General features: G+C 35.1%; 3 protein-coding genes and 1 long non-coding RNA gene across 6 annotated transcripts in view; 3 read left to right on the top strand and 1 right to left on the bottom strand.

Moving 5' to 3' along the window:
- LOC112723900 (putative disease resistance RPP13-like protein 1) overlaps nucleotides 1–5,569 on the top strand; it is an 80,745-nt gene extending 75,176 nt beyond the window's left edge. For 2 of the 3 annotated variants that reach the window (XM_025775262.3, XM_072207838.1), the window contains one exon: nucleotides 1,534–5,569. In XM_025775262.3, coding sequence (XP_025631047.1) covers nucleotides 1,534–4,992 — 3,459 coding nt within the window. In that variant the 3' untranslated portion in view covers nucleotides 4,993–5,569. Of the gene's footprint in view, nucleotides 1–910; nucleotides 1,379–1,533 lie in introns of those variants that run through there. The other variant, XM_029290048.2, reaches the window with a different exon arrangement.
- A 352-nt stretch (nucleotides 5,570–5,921) lies between these two features.
- On the bottom strand, nucleotides 5,922–6,607 carry LOC114924749 (uncharacterized). Its single transcript, XR_011868003.1, has 3 exons — nucleotides 6,539–6,607; nucleotides 6,366–6,427; nucleotides 5,922–6,055 (listed from the first exon to the last, which is right to left on the bottom strand). It is a non-coding gene; the product is annotated as an uncharacterized lncRNA (long non-coding RNA).
- Nucleotides 6,608–9,676: 3,069 nt separating this feature from the next.
- On the top strand, nucleotides 9,677–14,285 carry LOC112719654 (putative disease resistance RPP13-like protein 1). Its single transcript, XM_025770295.3, has 2 exons — nucleotides 9,677–10,081; nucleotides 10,492–14,285. The coding sequence occupies exons 1-2, from the start codon at nucleotides 9,761–9,763 to the stop codon at nucleotides 13,855–13,857; spliced, it is 3,687 nt and encodes a 1,228-aa protein (XP_025626080.1). The 5' UTR covers nucleotides 9,677–9,760; the 3' UTR covers nucleotides 13,858–14,285.
- Nucleotides 14,286–17,933: 3,648 nt separating this feature from the next.
- On the top strand, nucleotides 17,934–26,591 carry LOC112719652 (putative disease resistance RPP13-like protein 1). The gene is made up of 2 exons (XM_029290047.2): nucleotides 17,934–18,357; nucleotides 23,002–26,591. The coding sequence occupies exons 1-2, from the start codon at nucleotides 18,028–18,030 to the stop codon at nucleotides 26,377–26,379; spliced, it is 3,708 nt and encodes a 1,235-aa protein (XP_029145880.2). The 5' UTR covers nucleotides 17,934–18,027; the 3' UTR covers nucleotides 26,380–26,591.
- The last annotated feature ends 314 nt before the right edge of the window (nucleotides 26,592–26,905 follow it).

Below are 26,905 nucleotides of genomic sequence, written 5' to 3'. Positions count from 1 at the left end.
ACACCTATCTCTGAGAAGCTGTCCGAAACTGAAAGGAAATTTACCCAGCAATCTTCCGTGCTTGGTTAGACTTGATGTAGAGGATTGTTGTGTACTTGAATCAGAGTTTTCAGGAGAAGTGGATAACAGAAACATAATGAGACCATTGAATCTATTCAATTTTAACTCTCTTCAACAATTATCTCTCTTTAATATTCCTTCACTGACGGCCTTCCCGAGCAATGGTCTGCCCAAAGCGTTAAAGACACTTTCTATCGAATATTGTGAGAAGCTTGAATTCCCAAGTCATGAGTTCCTTCAGAGTTGCAAGGCACTTGAGGATCTGAAGATAGTGAGTAGCTGTTGCTCGCTGACGTCATTTCCCTTAGGTTCTCTCCCTGTGCTCAAGCGTCTTCTACTTATGATATGTAAAGATTTGAAATCAATTTCAATTTCGGAAGAAGCAGCAGCAATCCAGTCTCTCATGTTTCTTGAACATCTCCAAGTATATGAGTGTCCTGAACTGGAGTCGATTTCCCTACTAGATTCGTCAACTCCTAACCTGAGTTCTTTTGCAGTAGTGGGATGCGACAAGATTAATTCATTACCAGAACCAATTAAGAAACTCACTGGCCTCCAAACATTATGGATTGGTGATGTTCCGAATTTGGAATCCATTGCAGAAGAGGGTTTGCCTATCAATTTAAGGACACTTGGTGTCGGCAATGAAGAAGGGGTTTACAGCAATACAGCTATCACCAATTGGGGCTTGGACCGACTCACTTCTCTTTCAGAATTGAGTATTAAAGGTGATTATCTGGTTAAGAAGCTGATGGAAATACAAGTGCCTCTGTTGCCCAATTCTAATACAGCTCATAATCTAACCATAGTTGAGTAGTTAACAGTTGATGGTAAAGACCAAAAAGAAAGCACGGTAGTCTTGCATTGCTAACAGTTGACCATAAAGACTACCATATATAATACAGCTCCTCTACCACGCTGCTTTTGTTGCTAACCTCCATCTTCAATTCGAGTGTGAGCTGAAGCTGAATCGAATCTAAGCTAAGGAAAGAAAATGGCTGCTGCAATTGTGGGAGAAGCGTTGCTCTCAGCTGTTGTGGAAGCTTTAGTTGGCAAGATCTCCACTGAGATTTCGGAGTTCTATCAGAGCAAGAAACTTGATGAATCGCTGCTTGAGAAGCTTAAATTGACGCTGCTAAGTCTTCATGCTTTTCTGGATGATGCTGAGGAAAAGCAGATCAAGATTGCTTCCGTGAAGGCATGGCTTGATGAACTCACTCAAGCTCTTTTTGACGCCGATGACTTGATCGACGACATCACCACCGAAGCTCTCCGTCGCAAAGTGGAAGCCCGCTATCATCAAACTGTCAGTTCTAAGGTATGACTTATACGCTACAAGAAAAGAAATTCATTCAATGTAATAAGAGTAATATAATAAATAAGATTCAAAAATTTATAAAAAAAATATCAACAAAGTCTTTTATGATAAAATTAATGCATGATATTCAATAATCATATTTTTGTGCGATTTAGGTGCGAAAGGTCCTCTCCTCTCCTTTCAAGTGGCCTTACCGAGAGATTAATTCCAAGATGCAGAAGTTGTTTGAAAGATTAGAGCACTTTGCACAGAGAGCACACAACCTTCCATTGGAAAAAGGTGTTTCTAGCAATGTTTGGCGTGCAACACCTACAAATTCTGCTGTTGATGATTCTGCTATTTGTGGGAGAGATGACGAAAGAAAGAATCTTCGAGAGTATTTGCTGTCAGAAGATGTTGTTACTGATGGTGGCAGTAAAATAGGAGTGCTTGCCATTGTTGGCATGGGAGGGCTCGGGAAAACGACCCTGGCTAAACTCTTATACAATGATGCTCAAGTTAATGAAAAGTTTGATGTGAAAGCATGGGCATCTGTCTCCAAAGATTTTGATGTTGTCAAGTTGGCAAAATCTCTTCTTGAATCTGTCACATCTGCAGCAACAACTTTGGATAACTTCGATACCTTGCGAGCAGAATTGCAAAAGAAGTTGTCGGATAAAAGATTTCTGCTTGTGTTGGATGATATATGGAATGCACGGTATGTTGATTGGACCAATTTGATGCACATTTTTAATGTTGGGCAAATGGGAAGCAAAATCATTGTTACAACTCGACATCAAAATGTTGTGGATATTGTAAAAGCTATGCGGACCTGCCATCTGGAACCACTGGCAAATGAAGATTGTTGGACTTTACTTTCCAAACATGCATTTAGAGCACCCAAATGCACTGAACTGTCATCCAACCTTGAAGAAATTGGTAGAAAAATTGCCCAAAAGTGTGGTGGCTTGCCATTAGCTGCGGTTGCTGTGGGGAGTCTTCTTAGCACAAAGTTATCAACCGAGCAGTGGAGCAAAGTGTTAAACAGCAACCTTTGGCATCTGACAGGGGAGGAGGTGCAACCGGCTCTTTTATTGAGCTATCATTTCCTTCCAGCTTCTTTGAAACAATGCTTTGCTTATTGTGCAATTTTCCCAAAGAACTCAGAGCTGCACAAAGAGAAGTTAGTTCAGCTATGGATGGCACAGGGATTTGTTTATGTGTCCCAAAATGAGAAAAGCATCGAAGAAGTAGGCGGTGAATACTTTGATGAACTAGTGGCAAGGTCATTGATACGACGTTCTGCGGATGGGGAACACTTTGAAATGCATGACCTCATCAACGATTTGGCAACCATGGTTTCTTCCCCATATTGTAAGAGGCATGACAATGAAATGCAACTCAGAAATCTAAACAAAATTCGTCATTTATCTTATGATAAAAGTATGTTTAACCATTTTGGCGAACTTGATTCCCTTCATGGATTGAAAGGCTTACGTACACTCACAGCATTACCGTTTGAATTTAACTTAATGTTATGGGGCCATCACTTAGCAAATGGAGTATTGCATGAGTTGTTGGTAGCATTGAAACAGTTGCGGGTGTTATCCCTGTCAGACTACCGGAATATCACTGTTTTGCCGAATTCTATTGGCGATTTAAAGCATTTGCGATACCTAGATCTATCTTGCACTCGAATTGAAAGGTTGCCTTCTGCAATATGCAAGCTCTACAATCTACAGACCTTGTTGTTATCTTATTGTAAAGATCTTACTGAGTTGCCTGAGGAGATGGGAAAATTGGTGAATCTACGCCACCTTGCTATTGATTATTGTTGGGCTCTTACTAAGTTGCCTGAGGAGATGGGAAAATTGGTGAATCTACGGCGCCTTGATATTCATGGTACTGAATTGCAGGAGATTCCGGTAGACATAGCGAAACTAGAAAATCTGCAAACTCTGAGTGGTTTTATTGTCAGCAAACAACAACATGGGCTGAAGCTTGCAGAGATGAGAAAATTTCCCCATTTACAAGGTCAACTCTGCATCTCAAAACTCGAAAATGTTAATGATCCGTCTGATGCTTGTCAAGCTAATTTGAAGGAGAAAAAACAAATTAAAGAGTTATTGTTGGAATGGAGTGATTCCACTTTGGAAGACTCCCATCAAGTTGTACTTGAACATCTGCAACCCTCAACTAATTTGAAGAAATTGACCGTTAAATGCTATGGTGGAACTAGTTTCCCAAGCTGGTTGGGTGATTCCTCCTTTGGCAACATAGTGAGTTTGTGGATTGAAGATTGTCGTCATTGTTCTTCATTGCCACCTGTGGGACGACTACACAATCTAAAAGAACTCTTCTTTCGGGATATGAGATCAGTGAAGAGTATTGGGTCTGAATTTTACGGAGGTAATTCCCCTTCTTTCCAACCGTTTCCCTCGTTGGAGACTTTGAGTTTTGGGTCGATGGAAGAGTGGGAGGAATGGAACATGATAGATGGTATAACTACTGAGTTTCCCCGTCTATCATACCTATATCTTAGTAGCTGTCCGAAGCTGAAAGGAAATTTACCCAGCAATCTTCCTTGCTTGGTTACACTTGTTGTAGACGATTGTTGTCTACTGGAATCAGAGTTTTCAGGAGAAGTGGATAACAGAAACATAATGAGACCATTGAATCTATTCAATTTTAACTCTCTTCAAGATTTATCTCTCCTTCGAATTCCTTCACTGACGTCCTTCCCGAGCAATGGTCTGCCCAAAGCGTTAAAGAAACTTTTTATCCTAGGCTGTGAGAGCCTTGAATTCCCAACTCATGAGTTCCTTCAGAGTTGCAAGGCACTTGAGGATTTGTCCATAATGAGTAGCTGTTGCTCGCTGACGTCATTTCCCTTAGGTTCTCTCCCTGTGCTCAAGCGTCTTCTACTTAGGAAATGTAAAAAATTGAAATCAATTTCAATTTTGGAAGAAGAAGCAGCAAGCCAATCTCTCATGTTTCTTGAACATCTCGAAGTAGATAAGTGTCCTGAACTGGAGTCGATTTCCCTACTCGATTCTTCCACTCCTAACCTGAGTTCTTTTTGGGTAATTAGATGCGACAAGATTAATTCATTACCAGAACCAATTAATAATCTCAGTGGCCTCCAAACATTATATATTTGTGATGTTCCGAATTTGGAATCCATTGCAGAAGAGGGTTTGCCTATCAATTTAAGGACACTAGCTGTCGGCAATGAAAAAGGGGTTTATTGCAATACAGATATCACCAAGTGGGGCTTGGACCGACTCACTTCTCTTTCACGTTTGTGGATTAAAGGTGAGTATCTGGTTAAGAAGCTGATGGAAATACAAGTGCCCCTGTTGCCCAATTCTCTTGAGCTGCTGGATATAGAAGGAGCACGTGAAATACAACATTTGGATGGGAGGTGGCTTCAGCATCTCACCTCTCTCGAAGATATCGAGTTGAGGGAATGTGACAAGCTCAAGTCATTGCCAAAAGAAGGGCTGCCCTCCTCAATTGCAAGTCTAGAAATTCGGGGATGCCCAATGTTAAAAGCAAGTTGTGAGAGAAAGAAAGGGAAAGAGTGGCCCAAGATTGCTCACATCCCACTCATACAATTCGACTATCCTTGGTAACTTTCAACTTAGTCGCCCCCCTTGCAAATCCATGCCTTGTATTATCAAAATATCAAAAATACATTGGAATAATTTTGTAGCTGGCAAACAGTATTATTGACAAAAATATCTTCAAATAATTTTAAAATGCGATAAAAATATTTAACATTAAATATATATTTCTCAAACCCTAAATAATAACGTTGGGTATTTTTGTCTCGTTTTTAAATTATTTGAGCGTATTTTTGTCGATAACAAAATTCTAGTATATTTTTGTCAGCGATAAAATTATTAGGGTACATTTTTTGGTGGTTTACCCTATTTTTTTTTATTTTTATTTTTTCAATTGTATTCCTGTTACTAGATTTTTATTTTGTTGAGTTTGTATAAATGTAATTTTATATGCATAAACTAGTTGAAATATTTTAGAGTAAAATAGTTTGATCTGATCTCAATTTTAAATTTGATGAGGATGAGAAAAGTTTCAGTTTGATCTGATTCCTGCTGCACACTTCTGTTGCAACTTGTAAGTGGCCCAACATTCATAATCCAATGATTTCAATGAGACTCAGCTGATTTGCTAGGTTGGTTTGTCTTCATGGAGAGACTCTTCTATACATGTGTAACAGTTTTCTTTCCCGTCATAATAATTAAAACCTATTTTGACTTAATCTGCATACACCATAAGTATAAGAATTTTCACAGCAAATATGTTTTTATCATATCAACACCAAAAGTCTTTAATTCAACTTTTCACTCTATTAATAATTTTAAAAGCACAAACATCCGATTGAATAACAATATTTTTAAATTCCTTTAACTAAATTGGCTAGATCTTGATAATACTATCGAAAACTTTTCTGAATGAATCTTTCTAATGCATCTGGTGCATATTTAAAACTATTTGGCAACTCAAAATAGATCAAATTCTTTGGGGACAACCGAAGAGATCAAATGGCTAGTTTTGTGAACTTGGCAACAAAAAGTCCACTAGTTTGAGATGTTAAGGGATCAAATCGCCATGTTTTTGGTATCCCACCACTTTTGCAAGGCCAATTTCTGGCACCATCTATCTCTACCAACTCTGCATAATAATTTGTCAAACAACAGAAAAGGAAAACCTCAACAATATGTATGTGGTGTGATAACTATTTTGAAAGACATGAAAGCAAATATATTATATATAGCATAAGTGAACAACCACCACCACTCCAAGCACTGCCCTTTGGGGTTGGTTTGATTGGGATGACAATACAGTATAGTATCATAAACCATGTTTATAACACTAGACCAAAAAAACAAAAACAAAATGCATGTTAAAACTGCTAAAAATATCATTAGATTATTAGTAATATATGGTTGATGCTTCACACATAGAGGCATGAGAATCCTACCAGCATTTACATTTTCCTTCAAGAAATGTTCCACCACATCTTCATTCTGAGCCAATGTTAAGCTAATAAACAAAGAAGGTATTTGTGAGAATAAATCGCATGATAGTGTGTGTTTTTATCATGTATTTTTTACTTCATTTGAAATACCAAAGAATTTAAAATTTTAAAGGTACCTGCAAGTTCTGTAAACAAGTGAGCCTCCAACTTTTAGTAGTCTAAAACCGTTACTGAGAAGATTCAACTGTGGAAAGGAACGAAAAGGCATGTGAGTTTTAAGAGAATGATGCGTATATGACCTAAGCCATGCAGAATTTTTTTTTTTTATGAAGTTTCTGTTATATCATTCTCTTATAATTTCCAAGTGGCGCAAAATTCGGAATCTGTTATATCATTTTGGATAGTAAAGGAAGTGCCACTCTGAGCTGAATTGCTAGTTTAATGACAATAAAATTTCTTTACATTCTTAATATTTAGAAGAACAAAAAAGTACACTTTTCAAATATTGCATTAAGGTGTTAAACACAATTTTTCACATATGTCAACAAAAAATGTTGTAGGTAGCATTTTTTTTCTTTGTTGTATACATTTTAGTATCAAGTGGAGTGTTCATAGACATCAAACTTAATTCAATAGTTACTTTTTTTTTGAAACAAAGAGCTCAACATAATAAAGTGGAGCAAACAGAACCAGCCAAACACAATAAACACAAAATTAAAAGAAAGTAACACAGCAACACAGAAATATCTCACTGTAATCTCCGGTATAGCCATCAACAACGAAAGGGATCCACACCTCTCCACTCGTTACAGCTAAGCAAGGTCATGTTAATAATTTCTTCTACAACTTTGCCTTTATTCTGAAATATCCTTCTATTCCTTCCCATCCAAATGATCGCACAAGAGCACATCAACCACTGCTTTCGATCCTCTTTTCTACTCGATTCTTCTGTCCAGCTCAGAAAATGTTCCTTCATCGAACCCGAAAAAGAACATTGTCGGCCAAAAACATATATCCAATAAGGGTTTGTGTTAAAGGAGAGGACCACATGAAAATCCAAGAACAAGAAAATAGATATCAATAAGGAGTATAAAAAAGATTAGGTGTTCAAAAATTAAATATGCATAGCAAAGCTGCTAATCATATATATAGATTATTAATATATAGTTGATGCTTCAGACATAACATTTTTGCTGCAAAATAAAATAGAAGTATGAGAATCCTACCAGCAGCTAAATTTTCCTTCAAGAAACGTTCCACCACTTCTTCATTCTGAGCCAGAGTCAAGCTATTCAAGAAATTTTCCTACTTGAATGGTTTGAATTTCATCTGATTTCTGCTGCAAGTGGCCAAAATTCAGAATCCAACTATTCCAACATGTTGGAATGATATTGCCACTCTATGAGGTTAAGTTGAATTGCTTACTTTGGTACTTTGGTTTGTCTCATGGAGAGACTCCTCTACATGTGTATGTACATTTTCTTTTCCCCATATTCAAAATTAAAACCTATATTCTTAACTTTTAATTTCAATTTTCCTATATAAATTATTATTTTGACTTAATTTGTCTGCAGATCCATCGGTATTAAAATTTTCACATTCAACTAAAATCCCAAAATTATTTACTTCAATCTTTCACTATATTTGTAATTTTAAAAACATAAACATTTGATTGGATAACAATATTTAGATTCCTTTAACTAAAGAGTAGTCACCACTAGTTTGTGATGTTAAGGGGTCAAATCTCTATGTTTTTGGTATCCCACCATTTTTGCAAGGCCATTTTCTTGCAGCATCTATCTCTAACAACTCTGGATAATACAGAATAATTTATCAAACAGAAAAAAAAACCTCAACAATATGTATGGTGTTTAATAAATATTTTGAAAGACATGGAAGCAAATATATTATATACAGCATAAGTGAAGAACCACCACCAGCTCCAAGCATTGCCCTTTGGTGTTGGTTACATGTATTGTTGGGACGATGATATAGTATTATATGGTTGATGCTTGAGTCATAATTTTGTGCAGCAAAAATAAATTTAAGCAGAGAATCCTACCAGCTGTTTATAAGGTCTTTGTGAGAATAATTAAATCACAAAACGTATATATATTGTGTTGTATTGAACTTTCATGGTATAAGAGAGCAAGATTAATTCGAGGCAAAATTCATACTCTATAGAATGAAAACATTTCAAGAACACATAATAATGAGTAATGACTAACAAACATGATATTACATTTTGCACCTAAACTGTTAAATTTGAATGAGAACCAAGATCTTTACATTATAAGGAATGAAAAATTTGCACACCACAAGCAGCACATATATAGGTAATACGGCAAGGTCTCTAGGCTATATGAACGGTTTTAATTTAAACACTTCAAACCCTCTCTATTTTTTCTTTTTACCAAAGATAGGGAGACTCGAACCCGCAACCTCTCTTAGGGTGAGTATGGAAGACTATGCCATTTGAACTATAACTCATTGGCCAAACCCTCTCTATTAGATTATTAAATTATTCAACTATCAATTATGCTATATATATATTGCCAATTAGTCACTGCATATAGAAATATATATTTGGTATTTCATAAAAAAAATAGTATTATACTACTGTAAAAAAATTTGATTATTTGTTTATTGCAAGATTGATTATTCTGGAAGTTCGATTTTTCTGTTTTGATGCACTAAAACATGGCATAGACTGATAGACTTATTTTACAGACCCAAATTAGTACTGTAGCACCAGCTATAGCCGTATGAGACAAGTTTTCCTTTTTTTTTTGTGTTTCCATTGTTTGTGCAGCAAACCAAGACACTTGTTTTAGGGGAATAATTATAAATTAAAGAAATCTCGGGCCAGCAATTTTTTAAAAAGTTGGCTAGCATTTAACCAGCAAAAGAAAATTGAATGATCCCACACCATTGGATTTAATCTCACACCATTAAAAATACTATTGATGGTTACAAAACACAAAAATTGCTGCTCCTAGCACTCCTCATTATAAATTAAAGAAATCATTGATATGGTGTGCACATCAGCACATGGGATATACACATATATATACACTTATAGCAACACATGGACTGATGCACCTTTAAATCACTTTGAATTAGGAGCACATGGCCATATATAATATGCAGCAACTAATACAAAATTGAAAATTAAAACCAAATTATCAAAGTGAGACAAACACAAAGCTGATAACCATAGTCTATAAACCCGTAGTTAGTGTTTTAATTAATTTTTATGGAATAGCTGATTAGTGATAACCATAGTTAACAATAAAGAAAGACCAAAAGGAAACAAAGAGAAAGCACAGTATTCAGTATTGGCTACTGTAGTGTGAGTGTGTGAGTGAGTTGAATCTAAGCTAATTAAGGAAAGAGAAATGGCTACTGTAGTGGGAGAAGCATTGCTCTCAGCTGCTGTGGAAGCTTTAGTTGGCAAGATCTCCACTGAGATTTCGGAGTTCTATCGGAGCAAGAATCTCGATGAATCGCTGCTGAAGAAGCTGAATGTGACGCTGTTAAGCCTTCATGCTTTTCTGAATGATGCTGAGGAGAAGCAGATCAGCAACCCTGCTGTCAAGGCATGGATGGATCAACTCACTCAAGCTCTCTTTGACGCCGATGACCTCATCGACGACATCGCCACGGAGGCTCTCCGTCGCAAAGTGGAAGCCCGCTTTCATCAAACTGTCACTGCTAAGGTGCGCAAATACTTCATCGTCATTGCTATTTGGCTTGTTACGGTTTATAAGCGATTTTAGAAATTAAAAATTACAGTTATATTCTACCAGATAACTAAATATAAGCATCTAATTACTTGTTAGAAGCATTTATCTCTGGACACTTGTAACAAATATGAGAATACATAATCGCTTTTATATATACATCTGTTTGATACAATAACAAACCTATTTGTTTAATTAATCATTAAGTGGTGATAAAAAAAGGTTTACTAGTCAAGGATTACATTTTTATTTATATCTTCCTCTAAAATTACCCTCATATCTTATAACAGAAACCTTTTAGTCTTTTGGAATTGAACAAATAGTGCATTTAACATTTCATGTCCGTGAACTAAATTTATTAATAATCATATTTTTGTGCAACTTAGATGCGGAAGGTCCTCTCTTCTCCTTTTAAGTGGCCTTACCGAGAGATTAATTCCAAGATGCAGAAATTATTTCAAACATTAGAGCACTTTGCAGAGAGAGCACACAACCTTCCATTGGAAAAAGGTGCTTCCCGTAGTGTTTGGCGTGCAACACCTACAAATTCTGCTGTTGATGATTCTGCTATTTGTGGGAGGGATGATGAAAAACAGAACCTTAGGGAGTATTTACTGTCAGAAGATGCTGTTGCTGATGGTGGCTGTAAAATAGGAGTTCTTGCCATTGTTGGCATGGGAGGGCTCGGGAAAACTACCCTCGCTAAACTCTTATACAATGATGATCAAGTTAGAGAAAAGTTCCATGTGAAAGCATGGGTATCTACCTCGAAAGATTTTGATGTTGTTAAGCTAGCAAAGTCTCTTCTTGAATCTGTCACATCTGCGGCCACAAATTTGGATAACTTCGATACGTTGCGAGCTGAATTGCAAAAGAACTTATCTGGTAAAAGATTCTTGCTTGTGTTGGATGATATATGGAATGTAAGGTATGTTGATTGGACCAATCTGATGCACATTTTTAATGTTGGCCAATTGGGAAGCAAAATCATTGTTACAACACGGCATGAAAGAGTTGTGAGTGTTGTAAATGCTACACAGACCTGCCCTCTAAAACCACTGATGAATGAAGATTGTTGGACTTTAATTTCAAAACATGCATTTGCAACACATAAATGCACTGAGCAGTCCAACCTAGAAGAAACTGGAAGAAAAATTGCCGAAAGGTGTGGTGGGTTGCCACTAGCTGCAGTTGCATTGGGTGGTGTTCTTCGCACAAAGGTATCAAATGATTACTGGAATAAAGTGTTAACTAGCAACCTTTGGAATCTGACAAAAGAGGATGTGCAACCAGCTCTTCTATTGAGCTATCATTTCCTTCCAGCTTTCTTGAAACAATGCTTTGCTCATTGTGCAATTTTCCCAAAGAACTCAGAGCTGCACAAAGAAAAGTTAGTTCAGCTATGGATGGCACAGGGATTTGTTTATGTGTCCCAAAATGAGAAAAGCATTGAAGAAGTAGGCGGTGAATACTTTGATGAACTAGTGGCAAGGTCATTGATACGACGTTCTGCCGATGGGGAACACTTTGAAATGCATGACCTCATCAACGATTTGGCAACCATGGTTTCTTCCCCATATTGTAAGAGGCATGACAATGAAACGCAACTTGAAAATCTAAACAAAATTCGTCATTTATCTTATGATAAAACTATGTTTAACCATTTTGGCGAACTTGATTCCCTCCATGGATTGAAAGGGTTACGTACACTCATAGCATTACCATTTGATGACTTGTCCTACCTCGCAAATGGGGTATTGCATGAGTTGTTGCTAGCGTTGAAGCAGTTGCGTGTGTTATCCCTGTCACGCTACAGGAATATCACTGTTTTGCCGGATTCTATTGGCGATTTAAAACATTTGCGGCATCTAAATCTATCTTCCACTGGAATTAAAAGGCTGCCTCCTACAATATGCAAGCTCTACAATCTACAGAGCTTGTTGTTATCTCATTGTTGGAATCTTACTGAGTTGCCTGAGAAGATGGGAAGATTGGTGAATCTACGCTGCCTTGATATTGATGGTACTAATTTGCAGGAGATGCCTGTAGAAATAGCCAAACTAGAAAATCTGCAAACTCTGACTCGTTTTATTGTCAGCAAACAACAAAGCGGACTGAAGCTCGCAGAAATGAGTAAACTTCCCCATTTACAGGGTAAACTCTGCATCTCAAAACTGGAAAATGTTATTGATCCGTCTGATGCTTGTCAAGCCAATTTGAAGGAGAAAAGGCAAATTGAGGAGTTATCATTGGAATGGAGTCATTCCATTTTGGAAGACTCCCATCATCAAGTTGTACTTGAACATCTGCAGCCCTCAACAAATTTGAAGAAATTGACTGTTAAATGCTATGGTGGAACTTGTTTCCCAAATTGGTTGGGTGATTCCTCGTTTGGCAACATAGTGAGTTTGAGGATTGAAGCCTGTGATCATTGTTCTTCATTGCCACCTCTTGGACGACTACAAAGTCTAGAAAAACTCTTCATTTCAAGAATGACATCAGTGAAGAGTATTGGGTCTGAATTTTACGGAGGTAATACCCCTTCATTCCAACCGTTTCCCTCCTTGGAGACTTTGAGATTTGAGTTTATGTTAGAGTGGGAGGAATGGAAGATGATAGATGGTATAACTAGTGAGTTTCCCTGTCTATCAAAGCTATCTCTGAGAAGCTGTCCGAAGATGAAAGGAACTTTACCCAGCAATCTTCCTTGCTTGGTTACACTTGAAGTAGAGGATTGTTGTGTACTGGAAACAGAGTTTTCAGGAGAAGTGGATAACAGAAACATAATGAGACCAATGAATGTATTCAATGTTAACTCTCTTCAACAATTATATCTCTATAAAATTCCTTCTCTGACGTCCTTCCCCAACAATGGTTTGCCCAAAATGTTAAAGTCACTTAAACTCAGAGATTGTGAGAATCTTGAATTCCCAAGTCATGAGTTCCTTCATAGTTGCAAGGCACTTGAGGAACTGCAGATATGGGGCAGCTGTTGCTCGCTGACGTCATTTCCCTTAGGTTCTCTCCCTGTGCTCAATTGTCTTGTACTCCAGCGATGTGAAAATTTAAAATCAATTTCAATTTTGGAAGAAGCAGCAGCAAGGCAGTCTCTCATGTTTCTTAAAGATCTCCAAGTATACGAGTGTCCTGAACTGGAGTCGATTTCCCTACTCGATTTGTGCACTCCTAACCTGAGTTATTTTGCGGTAGTGAGATGCGACAAGATTAATTCATTACCAGAACCAATTAATAATCTCAGTGGCCTCCAAACATTATGGATTCGTGATGTTCCGAATTTGGAATCCATTGCAGAAGAGGGTTTGCCTATCAATTTAAGGACACTTGGTGTCGGCAATGAAGAAGGGGTTTACACCAATACATCTATCACCAATTGGGGCTTGGACCGACTCACTTCTCTTTCAGAATTGCATATTAAAAGTGAGTATCTGGTTAAGAAGCTGATGGAAATACAAGTGCCCCTGTTGCCCAATTCTCTTGAGATACTGAGAATAGAAGGTGCACGTGAAATACAACATTTGGATGGCAAGTGGCTTCAGCATCTGACCTCTCTCAAAACTCTCCAGTTGTGGTCATGTGACAAGCTCAAGTCACTGCCAAAAGAAGGGCTGCCCTCCTCAATTTCATGTCTAAGAATGATAAAATGCCCATTGTTAAAAGCAAGTTATGAGAGAAAGAAAGGGAAAGAGTGGCCCAAGATTGCTCACATCCCACTCATAACTTTTCATTTATAACTTTCAAGTTTCAACTTAGCCTTGCTCCTTGCAAATCCATGCCTTAATATATTCTTTTTTATTTTTATTTTTTCAATTGTATTCCTGTTACTAGATTTTTATTTTGTTGAGTTTTATCTGATTCCTGCTGCACACTTCTGTTGCAACTTGCAAGTGGCCCAACATTCATAATCCAATCATTCCAACGAGACTGAGCTGAATTGTTAGTTTGATGAGGATGAGAAAGGTTTCAGTTTGATCTGATTCTCTGTTGCAACTTGCAAGTGGCCCAACATTCATAATTCAATGATTCCAACGAGTTTGGAATGACATTGCCACTCCACAAAACTTCAGCTGAATTGCTACTTTGGTTTGTCTTCATGGAGAAACTCTTCTATACTTGTGTAACGCTTCCTTTTCCGTTATAATTATTAAAACCTATTTTGACTTAATCTATATACAACATAAGTATAAGAATTTTCATATTCAAATATGTTTTTATCATATCAACAACAAAAGTGTTTAATTTGACTTTTCACTCTATCCGATTGAATAAAATATTTTTAAATTTCTTTACTTAAATTGACTAAATCTTTATAATACTCAAACGAAAACTTTTTGAATGAATCTTTCTAATGCATCTGGTGCATATCTAAAACTATTTTGCAACTGAAAATAAATAAATTCATTGGGGAAAGCCGAAGAGATCAAATGACTACTTTTGTGAACTTGGCAACAAAAAATCCACTAGTTTGAGATTTTTAAGGGGTCAAATCCCCATGATTTTGGTATCCTTCCAGCATTTATATTTTCCTTCAAGAAATGTTCCACAACATCCTTATTCTGAACCAATGTTAGGCTAACAAACAAAGAAGGTACCTGTGAGAATGAATCACATGATAGTGTGTGTTGGTGTGCATGTGTTTCAATTCATTTGAAACAACAAAGAACTTGAAAATTACAAGGCCAAACCACTTGGACTTAACCATATGAATTAGAAGTTGAAAGCATAATATATATACTACTGGAAACACAGTAGAAATTCAACTGAACAGCTTCGATTTAAATTAAAGTCTTCTCAGTTCCCTTCTACTCATTCCTTGTTATCTCTATTACATTCTTTATATAATCTGAAAATGTAAAAAGAGTTAGCTTGTAAGCTTAAGCTCAATGCTTGATCATTAAAACTCAGATATTCAAAAATTTACAGGCAATAAACTTTGTGAAAATTCAAAAAGAGCCTCAGGTCAACAATCATAACTAGAAATCAAAGTTAAAAATTCCAGTTAACTTTTTATGGATGAGGAGAACAATGATGAACCATTTGTCTGCAGAAGATGCACTTTTCTTTTGTGCTAACAAACTAAAAGAAACAAAAAGCAAAACACGGAGCAAATGAAGAAAATTAAGAAGACAGAGAAGAGGCAAAATTATTTCTGATGTTCATATAATATTTTGTTATTTAATTTTTTTTATCATAAACTTAATTAACTACAATTGCCTAAATCAAAATACAGTTTTAAGGAAATTAGAATCTCTCAATAAAACTTCAATATTCTAAAATTTTAATTCTCAAGTCTTAAGATATGTATAATTGAAGAGCAAGTTGGCAGTAATGCAGAAGCATTGCATTATAAAAAAAGCACTAAAACAAAACCATTGCCCGTTGATAACCATAGTGTAAAAACCGTAGTTATAGTTAATAATTTTTTAATGCAATTGCTGATAGCCATAGCTGAAATAATCATCAAAAGGAAGCAATGAAGAAAGAAAGAGAAGCACAGCGTTAACTTTTATTGCAAACCTCTCTCTCTAGAGAGAATTAAGAAGGAGAGGAGATGAGAAAGAGTATGAGTGAAAATGAATTGTGACTTGCATGGAATTAATCTGATTCTGCACTTAACTAACATAACTGGCTCTAATATTGTCTTACTGCCTAATAAGAATTACTGTCACCGCTAAGGTACTATACTTTGATGGACAAATACTTACATACATTAGGTGAGAAACAATTCAGTTAAAAACAACTTCATGTAAATAATTTAAAAAAAAAAACATAAAACATAATTCTCTTTATTGTTAGCAAACAGCACAATGGACTGAAGCTTGCATAAATGAGAAAATTTCCCCATTTACAAGGGAAACTTTGCATCTCAAGATTGGAAAATGTTATTGATCTCTTTGATGCATGTCAAGCCAATTTGAAGGAGAAAGAGCAAATTGAAGAGTTATCATTGGAATGGAGAAGACTCCCAACAAGTCATACTTGAACATCTTACTACTGGAATCACATTTTTCAAGTGAAGTGAATGGCAGATCATTGAATTTATTCTTCATTTTAACTATCTTCAACAACTATATATAACTGGAATTCCTTCTTTAACGTCCTTCCCAAGCAATGGTCTGCCCAAAGCGTTAAAGACACTTTATCTCAGACAGTGTGAGAACCTTGAATTCCCAACTCATGAGTTCCTTCAGAGTTGCAATGCACTTGAGGAATTGGGAATATTGAGTAGCTGTGTGTCCCTGACATCATTTCCCTTAAGATTTTGAAACAAATTTGTCAGAGAAGTAGAGGCAAACTGTGTTTTTAAGATTTCTTACATCTCAAGAATAATTTATGAAGAAAATTAACTTTCTGGTTTCAACATACCCTTCCCCTTGCATATCCATGCCTTCAAGATTTTTGTTCTTTTTATTATGTTCTTGTTACTAGATTCTATATATTACCAACTATTAAATCCTGGAGAAATTTGATTTTAAATATTCATAATTTAGTTGAAAACATTGTAGAGTAAAGTAGTTTGATGTGATTTCAATTTAATGAATAAAAACTATTACTTGTATACAAATTACAGGAGACATATTTTAATTTGACGACAATTAGATTGGTTTGATGTTCAACTCTAACATTCCTCATATCCCATTCATATTCTCTGATTGGTCTATGAGGCCTATGTCTGAGAGGATGTCAGAAACTCAAAGGAAATTTACCCAGCAATCTTTTTTTATTAGACTTGTGGTAATTGATGATTGTTCACTACTGGGATCACAAATTTCAGGTGAAGTGGATGGCAGAAACACCATGAGATCACAAATTTCCTTCTCTAACTTCCTACCCCAACAATGGTCTTCCCAAAATGCTAGATACACTTCATCAGTATAAAAATTTTCACATTCAACTAAAATCCCAAAATTATTCACTACATTAGTAATTTTAAAAACACAACCATATGATTGGGTTGACAATACTGTATCGGATCATAAACCAATTTTATAGCTGTAGACCAAAATCAAGGCATAATCTGTTGTCAATGTTGTATAGCAGAGAAGACACAATTATGGATGAAGGGAAAAATGATGAGTCATTTGCATGCAGAGTGAAAATAAGCACCATGTGAAGTGGGACAAACATTCTCGCATATCTTATTTCAGAGGGCGGCACAGATTGTTATTCTTGAGCCTTGTTTTTTGTGGCAAAATCATATGGTTGATGATTCCATTGGGACATTATTTTTGTGCAGCAAAAATACATTTTAGCAGAGAATCCTACCATCAGTTATAAGGTCTTTTGTGACTAAATGAAGATTTTCTTTTTCTCAACGAATTCGCAGGTTGCCCACTTTAACAAAGAATTTTATGCTCCGAACTTTTCTTCTTACTCTTATTCTACGCCAATAATCTTACAAAATGCTTTGCCAAAGAAATGATCTCCGAACTTTTTTCTTTCTTCTTCTTATTATATACGCCAAGTTGCCAACAATTTAACAAGTTAATTTCAGCTGTCATGAAAAAGGAAAAAGACAACCACCACATTAGGAAAAGAACAGTACAATACTGACAAAAAAAAATCGTATACACTAAAAATTAGTCCCTAAATATTTATATGAATGCATGTTAAAATATAAAATATATATTTTGAACGTGAAGTTGAGTGAACCTGAATTTAAGGTGTATGAAGATGAAGATAAAAGAAAGAATATAAGAACTTCATCTTCAAAAAAAATGTTACTTCAAGAATAAAACCAGTGGCAAAGTTAGTTATTGGTTGGGGATTCCATGCTTACTTTTAACGGAATAAAGCTTCTAATCTAACGATAAAAAAATCACATTCTCTTTGCTTCGTTCCCACATTGCATTTGTTTCCAAATACTGTGAGTTGAATCGGAATTCGAAGCTAAGGAGAAAAACATGGCTGCTGCTGCTGTGGGAGAAGCGTTGCTCTCGGCTGCTGTGGAAGCAATGATTGGGAAGATCACACCTGAGATTTCGGAGTTCTATCGGAGCAAGAATCTGGATGAGTCACAGCTGGATAAGCTGGAATCCACGATGCGAATTCTTCAAGCTTTTCTGAGTGATGCTGAGGAAAAGCAGATCAAGAACGCTGCTGTGAAGGCATGGCTTGATGACCTCACTCAAGCTCTCTTTGATGCTGACGACTTGCTCGACGACGTTGCCACCGAGGCTCTCCGTCGCAAAGTGGAAGCCCGCTATGTTCCCCGCCGTTCCCTTGCCGTGAAGGTGCGCGCGCAAATAACTCATTTTTACCGTATATCTTACACCAGAAAGTTTAGATACAAGTACTTTTATTAAAATCTAATCGCACTTAATTAAAAAAATAAATAAATAATCTTATATTATTATATATAATTTCATACCATTAAAAATATTAATAATAATTAATTGATATCTATAAATTACAAAATTTACTGTTTTTAGCGCCCTTCTTTCTATTTTCGTTGCTTGATCGCAGCTAATTCATTTGATGATGATTTTTGTGTACTATAAATTAATTATATTATATTATGTGCACACAAAAAATTAATTATTAAATTAATTATTTATATAAAATATATATATATATATATATTAAAATATAAATTAAATAATATTTGTATCTATATATAAATATTATAATAAATTTATTGGTTGATTTTTTTTATGTTACATGTAGTATTTTATTATAAGATTAAGGATTTTGAAAAAATATATATAAAACACATAATATTTTTAAATTTATGATTTCTTATACAATAAATATGAATAAAAAAATTAAAACTATGATAACATTTAGTAAAAAATTATTTTATATATATCAAAAATAAGTTATTATATATTTATATATAAATATATATTTTGTTTAACTCATTTTTAATATATATATTTTATATTTTAATACATATTTTTTTATGAATAATTTATTTAGTAGTTAATTTTTTGTATAGACATAATATAATCATATTATAGCAGATTACTCTAATTAAAATATTGTATTAGTAGTTTCATTTGATATCATTATAATGTGATTTATACCCCTTAATTTGCTAAGAAAAGATATGCAAGAATTAAATCTAAGTATATACAATTTAAAAATAAATTAAATAATAATTATATTTATATATAAATATATAATAATTAATTTATTCACTAATTTTTTAAGCTGCATGTAGTATTTTTACTGTAAAATAAGAATTTTGCAAGAATATATATAAAACACAATATTTTTAAACTTATGATTTTTTTATACATTAAATATCAATGAAAAATTAAAATTGTGATAGCATTTTAGTCAAAAATATTATATGTATGTTAAAAATTAACTATTATATATTTATATTTATATATAAATATATTTTTAATTTATTTTTAATGTATATTTTATATTTTAATATATATTTTTATAAATAATTTATTTAATAATTAATTTTTTGTGTAGACATAATATAATCACGTTATAGCAGATCACTCTAATCGAAATATTGTATTAGGAGTTCCATTTGATATCATCATAATGTGATTTATACCACTTAATTTGCTAAAAAAAGATTTGCAAGGATTAAATCCAAATATATTCTTTAAAAATTAAAGGGAAAAAAACATAGAGATTATAAAAGTAAATATGAATTTATTGTTGTTATACTCGTTTTAATTGTTAAATAATATAATATTAATTCTGATGGTTTTCAGTGGCTAAGAGAAGGGGGTTGAATCTTAATCCCTTTTTCACTTGATAACACTTGCTGGTCTTTAAAATAACTTCTGGAGATTTTTTGGTTTTTGTTTCATACCCAACCACGAGACTTTTCTTTTTATATCGTGACCCGGCACGAGATATTTTTCAGTTTTATCTCCTGTGCAGCAGAAACAGAAATGGAGTAGAAGAGAGAGAAAATTACACCCAGATATATCCTGGTTCAGCTGCTAAGTGCAGTGCAGTCTACATCCAGTCTCCATCACAAAGATGATGGAATTTCACTATAATCATTCTTTATTACAAACACTAATTCTCCCTAGGAACTACCCTTCCTATTCGGGACAAGTCCAGTCCTAAACTTGACTTGGTTACTGCCAAGCTTTCACTGCTAAGTGCTAACCCAACTTGCAAGGGGATTCCCACAGAATCATGAAATATAACACATATGTACAAAGGACCTCTAAGGACATCTATGGCTTTTTCTTTTAATTTTGCACTCTCTGTCTTTTTCCGCTCTATGACTTTTTCATACAAACCTCACTGTTTTGCCTTTTACCATGAGACTCAAGACAGACAAAATTAAACAGAAAAATTACAAAATGAAGAACATTGAAGAAGAAGAAATTCTGTTAGTTTTAGGTAGCTCTGAGAATCCTATGCTTTGCACTCTCACTCCTTTCCTCAAACCCTGGCTGTTCACCCTTACTTATAGGGAGAAGCCTCCACGGTTGAAACCAAACAAACCATGCTAATCTTCTTCTTCTTCATGTAAACCGGTTTGGCCAGAGAGAGAGGAGAGGTAACCGAATGCAATAACCAACATGCAATTACCTCTGGTTCTTCCTTGGTCACCAATAATCATCAATCCGAGCCCTCCATCTTGCCTTGCACTCCAAGATGAACTCCTAGCCCTTGATGCATGCTTGATGATGATAATTTCATCTGCTCCGATCTCTGCCTCTTCCATCACGTAGCCACTGTAGCTACCTCCTGTGATGGTTGAGCAGAATCAGAGTTAAGCCATCCCTCCAAGGATCTTCTTCCTCTGACCGATATCTTCTTCAACCATTTTTGGTATGGAGAAGTCAAGATCTCTTCACCAAATCTTACCATAAGTGATGAGAATCTTAGCCACAGTATACTTTTTGTTTTTTTTTCTTGCCATCATTGTGATGGTCTTGTTGCTTGCATCTTCATCTCTTTGGTGGCTAGCTTTAGCTTCCATACTTTCTCTGTTGATATGACCGAAAGAGAAGACAGAGTAGAGAGAGAAGAAAGAAAATATTCAATGGATTTGAGCAATAATTAGTGTAGCAAAGAGAGAGAACAAAAGTGAACTCAAGTTTCCCACTTTCCTTTGCTGAATAGCGTGTAGAGTCAATCAATTTCTCTCTCATTTATGTTTCCAATGCTAGCAAATTAAATTTTGAAATCCATCCCAAAATAAGAAATGGGATCCGTTGGAAGCATGAAGCAATTTTGCTTTCTTTCTCAATTGGTTTCGGATCAAGCAAGCAAAATAATTTGGGCTTGTATCAATAATAATTAAAATTGGCCCAACAAAACAATTCAGTCATCTTTTATAATGTTGCATAAGGCTGATTGTTAAGTTTAATTTGGGCTTGCTTAAATCAATCTGACCCAATAAAAAAATTGTTTCAGCCACAACATTTAACCAAATTTATAACCAAGGCTAATTTACTTCCAACATCTTGGGCTTGCTATTTTTTTCGTCCCAATAAAAATATGCACAAACAAAATTATCAATCATTACATATGAATTAAGATCAAATTGACAATTTTGTATTTTAATTAAATTAATAATATTTGTTCATCATCAAAATAAATTTAGAGTTTTCCAAACTCATCAAATTCTAAAGAGTAAAGTATCGTTTTTGTCCCCAACGTTTGGGATAAGTCCTATTTGTGTCCCTAACGTTTAAATCGTCATATTTGTATCCTTAACGTTTATAAAAGTGATTCAATGTTATCCTACTATCAATTATACTAACAAATCAGATTATATTTTTCAATTATTCTCACTTGGATGTATTCATTCTCAATTAAGTCTCACTTAGATGTGGTCGATTTTAATATTATACCCACTATTTATGTTTAGATTCAATTATGTCCCTAGAAAAGTAAATTATGTAAATGTTGCAGGAATTAGTTTCAACATTTGATGAGCTATTTTTCGGAGTAGATCATCGATTCTATCCTAGACATTTGTATTCTAACTTTAATAAGAGATTTTTAAAACTCAAACTAAAGCGCTCATGATGTGTAATTGACGGTAGGATAACATTGAATCACTTTTACAAACGTTAGGGATACAAATAGGACGATTTAAACGTTAGGGATACAAATGAGATTTACCCCAAACATTGGGGACAAAAACAATACTTTATTCAATTCTAAAAGAGTGTTTGAATCTTTTTATAATTAATACTAAGAATTTTTTTTATCTTTTTAAAATAAAAAGAGGTTATTTTAGTATTTTTACAATCAAATTTTAATTTTTAATACAATTAAAGAATATTAATCTTAAAAGAGAAATTTTAGTCTTTTTAAATTAACAAAAAAAATATATTAGTCTTTTCAAAATCAAAATAAAATTTATTTATAATAAAAGTAAACAAAATTAATTCTAAAAAGTAATTTTAGTTTTTAAGTTAATCCTTAAAAAGGTATTTCAGTCTTTTTAAACTTAATGTTTAAAGGAGGTATTTTAGTCTTATAATTAACTAAAAGGTATATTAGTTATTTTAAAATTAAATTTATAATTTACAATCTAATTAGATAATATTATCTTAAAAGAAAAATTAATTGAGGGTATTTTTGTACTTTTATAAAATGAATTAAATTTTTTTGTCAAAATTAGTTTTCTTTTTATGAAATTGGTCAAAAAGACATTTTATTCATTTCATAATTAATAATAATGGCTTTTTAGTATATTACATAAAATTTATTTTAAAAAATAAATAAAAAGTAAATACTGACATAGATATTAGATAATATACTTGCTTTCGTATGATGACTAATTGAGGGTATTAATTTGCAAGTATCAGTTTTTATAATCATATTAGATAAACTATTAAAAATAATCACTCGTATATAATAAGCATGTGTGCTCTTTTAGCAAAACACATTATTATTGTATCTTATTCAATATCCATGTTCTTGTAATTTAGGTGAGGAAGGTCCTTTGCTATCCATTTAAGCGGCCTTATGGAGAGATCAATTCTCAGATGCAGAAATTAATTGAAAGATTAAATGGCTTTGCAGAAAGAGCACACATGCTTCCACTAGAGAAAGGTGTCTCTGGTAGTGATTGGCGGACAACACCTACAAATTCTGCGGTGGATGATTCTGCCATTTGTGGGAGAGATGATGAAAGAAAGAATCTTAGAGAGTATTTGCTGTCAGAAGATGCTGTTGCTGATGGTGGCTGTAAAATAGGAGTGCTTGCCATTGTTGGCATGGGAGGCCTCGGAAAAACGACCCTCGCTAAACTCTTATACAATGATGCTCAAGTTAGAGAAAAGTTCCATGTGAAAGCATGGGTATCTACCTCGAAAGATTTTGATGTTGTTAAGCTGGCAAAGTCTCTTCTTGAATCTGTCACGTCTGCGGCCACAAATTTGGATAACTTTGATACCTTGCGAGCAGAATTGCAAAAGAACTTGTCGGGTAAAAGATTTCTGCTTGTGTTGGATGATATATGGAATGCAGGGTATGTTGCTTGGACCAATTTGATGCCCATTTTTAATGTTGGACAAATGGGAAGCAAAATAATTGTTACAACACGACATGAAAGAGTTGTGAGTGTTGTTAATGCTACACGGACCTGCCCTCTAAAACCACTGGTGAATGAAGATTGTTGGACTTTAATTTCAAAACATGCATTTGGAACACATAAATGCACTGAGCAGTCCAACCTAGAAGAAACTGGAAGAAAAATTGCCGAAAGGTGTGGTGGCTTGCCATTAGCTGCAGTTGCATTGGGTGGTGTTCTTCGCACAAACTTATCAAATGATTACTGGAATAAAGTGTTAACTAGCAACCTTTGGAATCTGACAAAAGAGGATGTGCAACCAGCTCTTCTATTGAGCTATCATTTCCTTCCAGCTTCTTTGAAACAATGCTTTGCTTATTGCGCAATTTTCCCAAAAAACTCGAAGCTGCAAAAAGAGGCGATAGTTCAGCTATGGACGGCGCAAGGCTTTGTTTATGTGTCCCAAAATGAGAAGTGCATTGAAGAAGTAGAAGGTGAATACTTTGATGAACTAGTAGCAAGGTCGTTGATACGACGATCTGTTGATGGGCAACACTTTGAAATGCATGACCTCATCAACGATTTGGCAACAATGGTTTCTTCTCCATATTGTAAGAGGTGCGAGGATCAAAAGGCCGTTGAAAATCTAAACAAAATTCGTCATTTATCTTATGATAAATATATGTTTAACCATTTTGGTGAACTTGATTCCCTTCATGGATTGAAAGGCTTACGTACACTCATAGCATTACCATTACCATTTGATAACGGGTACTTGAAGCATTACCTAGCGAATGGGGTATTGCATGAGTTGTTGGTAGCATTGAAACAGTTGCGGGTGTTATCCCTGTCAGAGTACAGAAATATCACTGTTTTGCCGAATTCTATTGGCGATTTAAAGCACTTGCGACATCTAAATCTATCTTACACTGGAATTAAAATGTTACCTCCTGCAATATGCAAGCTCTACAATCTACAGACCTTGTTGTTATCTGATTGTTGGTATCTTACTGAGTTGCCTGAGGAGATGGGAAAATTGGTGAATCTACGCCGCCTTGATATTGATGGTACTAAATTGCAGGAGATGCCCGTAGAGATAGCCAAACTAGAAAATCTGCAAAGTCTGAGTCGTTTTATTGTCAGCAAACAACAAAACGGGATGAAGCTTGCAGAAATGAGGAAATTTCCCCATTTACAAGGTAAACTCTGCATCTCAAAACTCGAAAATGTTATTGATCCGTCTGATGCTTGTCAAGCCAATTTGAAGGAGAAAAACCAAATTGAGGAGTTAACATTGGAATGGAGTGATTCCATTTTGGAAGACTCCCATCAAGTTGTACTCGAACATCTGCAGCCCTCAACAAATTTGAAGAAATTGACAGTTAAATGCTATGGTGGAACTAGTTTCCCAAATTGGTTGGGTGATTCCTCGTTTGGCAACATAGTGAGTTTGAGGATTAAAAATTGTGATCATTGTTCTGCATTGCCACCTCTTGGACGACTACAAAGTCTAAAAGAACTATTCATTTCAGGTATGAGATCAGTGAAGAGTATTGGGTCTGAATTTTACGGAGGTAATTCCCCTTCTTTCCAACCGTTTCCCTCCTTGGAGACTTTGACATTTCATTCGATGGCAGAGTGGGAGGAATGGAACATGATAGATGGTATAACTACTGAGTTTCCCCGTCTATCAAAGCTATCTCTGATGTGGTGTCCGAAGCTGAAAGGAAATTTACCCAGCAATCTTCCTTGCTTGGTTAAACTTGTTGTAGAGGATTGTTGTGTACTGGAATCAGAGTTTTCAGGAGAAGTGGATAACAGAAACATAATGAGACCATTGAATCTATTCAATTTTAACTCTCTTCAAAAATTAGGTCTCTATAAAATTCCTTCTCTGACGTCCTTCCCAAGCAATGGTCTGCCCAAAGCGTTAAAGACACTTTCTATTAAATTTTGTGAGAACCTTGAATTCCCAAGTCATGAGTTCCTTCATAGTTGCAAGGCACTCGAGGAACTGAAGATATTGGGTAGCTGTTATTCGCTGACGTCATTTCCCTTAGGTTCTCTCCCTGTGCTCAAGCGTCTTACACTTATGACATGTAAGGAATTGAAATCAATTTCAATTTCGGAAGAAGCAGCAGCAAGCCAGTCTCTCGTGTTTCTTGAAGATCTCCAAGTATGTTGGTGTCCTGAACTGGAGTCGATTTCCCTACCCGATTTGTGCACTCCTAACCTGAGTTCTTTTTGGGTAGAGAAATGCGACAAGATGAATTCATTACCAGAACCAATTAATAATCTTAGTGGCCTCCAAACATTATATATTTGTGATGTTCCGAATTTGGAATCCATTGCAGAAGAGGGTTTGCCTATCAATTTAAGGAGACTAGCTGTCGGCAATGAAGAAGGGGTTTACAGCAATACAGATATCACCAAGTGGGGTTTGGACCGACTCACTTCTCTTTCACGTTTACGGATTACAGGTGAGTATCTGGTTAAGAAGCTGATGGAAATACAAGTGCCCCTGTTGCCCAATTCTCTTGGGATGCTGGAAATAGAAGAGGCACGTGAAATACAACATTTGGATGGGAAGTGGCTTCAGCATCTCACCTCTCTCAAAACTCTCCGGTTGTATAAATGTTTCAAGCTCAAGTCATTGCCAACAGAAGGGCTGCCTTCCTCAATTTCAAGTCTAGATATTTGGAGATGCCCAATGTTAAAAGCAAGTTGTGAGAGAAAGAAAGGGAAAGAGTGGCCCAAGATTGCTCACATCCCACTCATACGCTCTGATTGGTAACTTTCTACATAGCCTGCCCCTTGCAAATCCATGCCTCAACATATTCTTTTTATTTTTATTCTTTCAATTGTATTCCTGTTACTAGATTTTCATTTTGTTGCGTTTGCATAAATGTGATTTAACATGCATAAACTAGTTGATACATTTTAGAGCAAAGTAGTTTGATCGAATCTCAATTTTAAATTTGATGAGGATGACAAAGGTTTTCACTTTGATTTGATTCCTGCTGTACACTTCTGTTGCAACAAGTGGCCAACGAGTTTGGAATGACATTGCCACTCTGCGAGATTGAACTAAATTGCTAGTTTGGTTTGTCTTCATGGAGAGACTCTTCTATACTTGTGTAACGTTTTCTTTTTCCAAGCATAATAATTGAAAGCTATTTTGACTTAATCTGTAGACACCATAAGTATAAGAATTTTCAAATTCAAATATGTTTGTATCATATCAAGAAGTGTTTAATTCTTTTCACACACAAAAAAGTGTTTAATTCAACTTTTCACTCTATTAATAATTTTAAAAGCAC

The sequence above is a fragment of the Arachis hypogaea genome, chromosome 11 (genome assembly GCF_003086295.3).
Source record: "Arachis hypogaea cultivar Tifrunner chromosome 11, arahy.Tifrunner.gnm2.J5K5, whole genome shotgun sequence".
NCBI classification, from domain to species: Eukaryota; Viridiplantae; Streptophyta; class Magnoliopsida; order Fabales; family Fabaceae; genus Arachis; species Arachis hypogaea.
The sequence above is the reverse complement of the archived record's forward strand: the minus strand, read 5'-3'. Positions and strand labels throughout refer to the sequence as shown.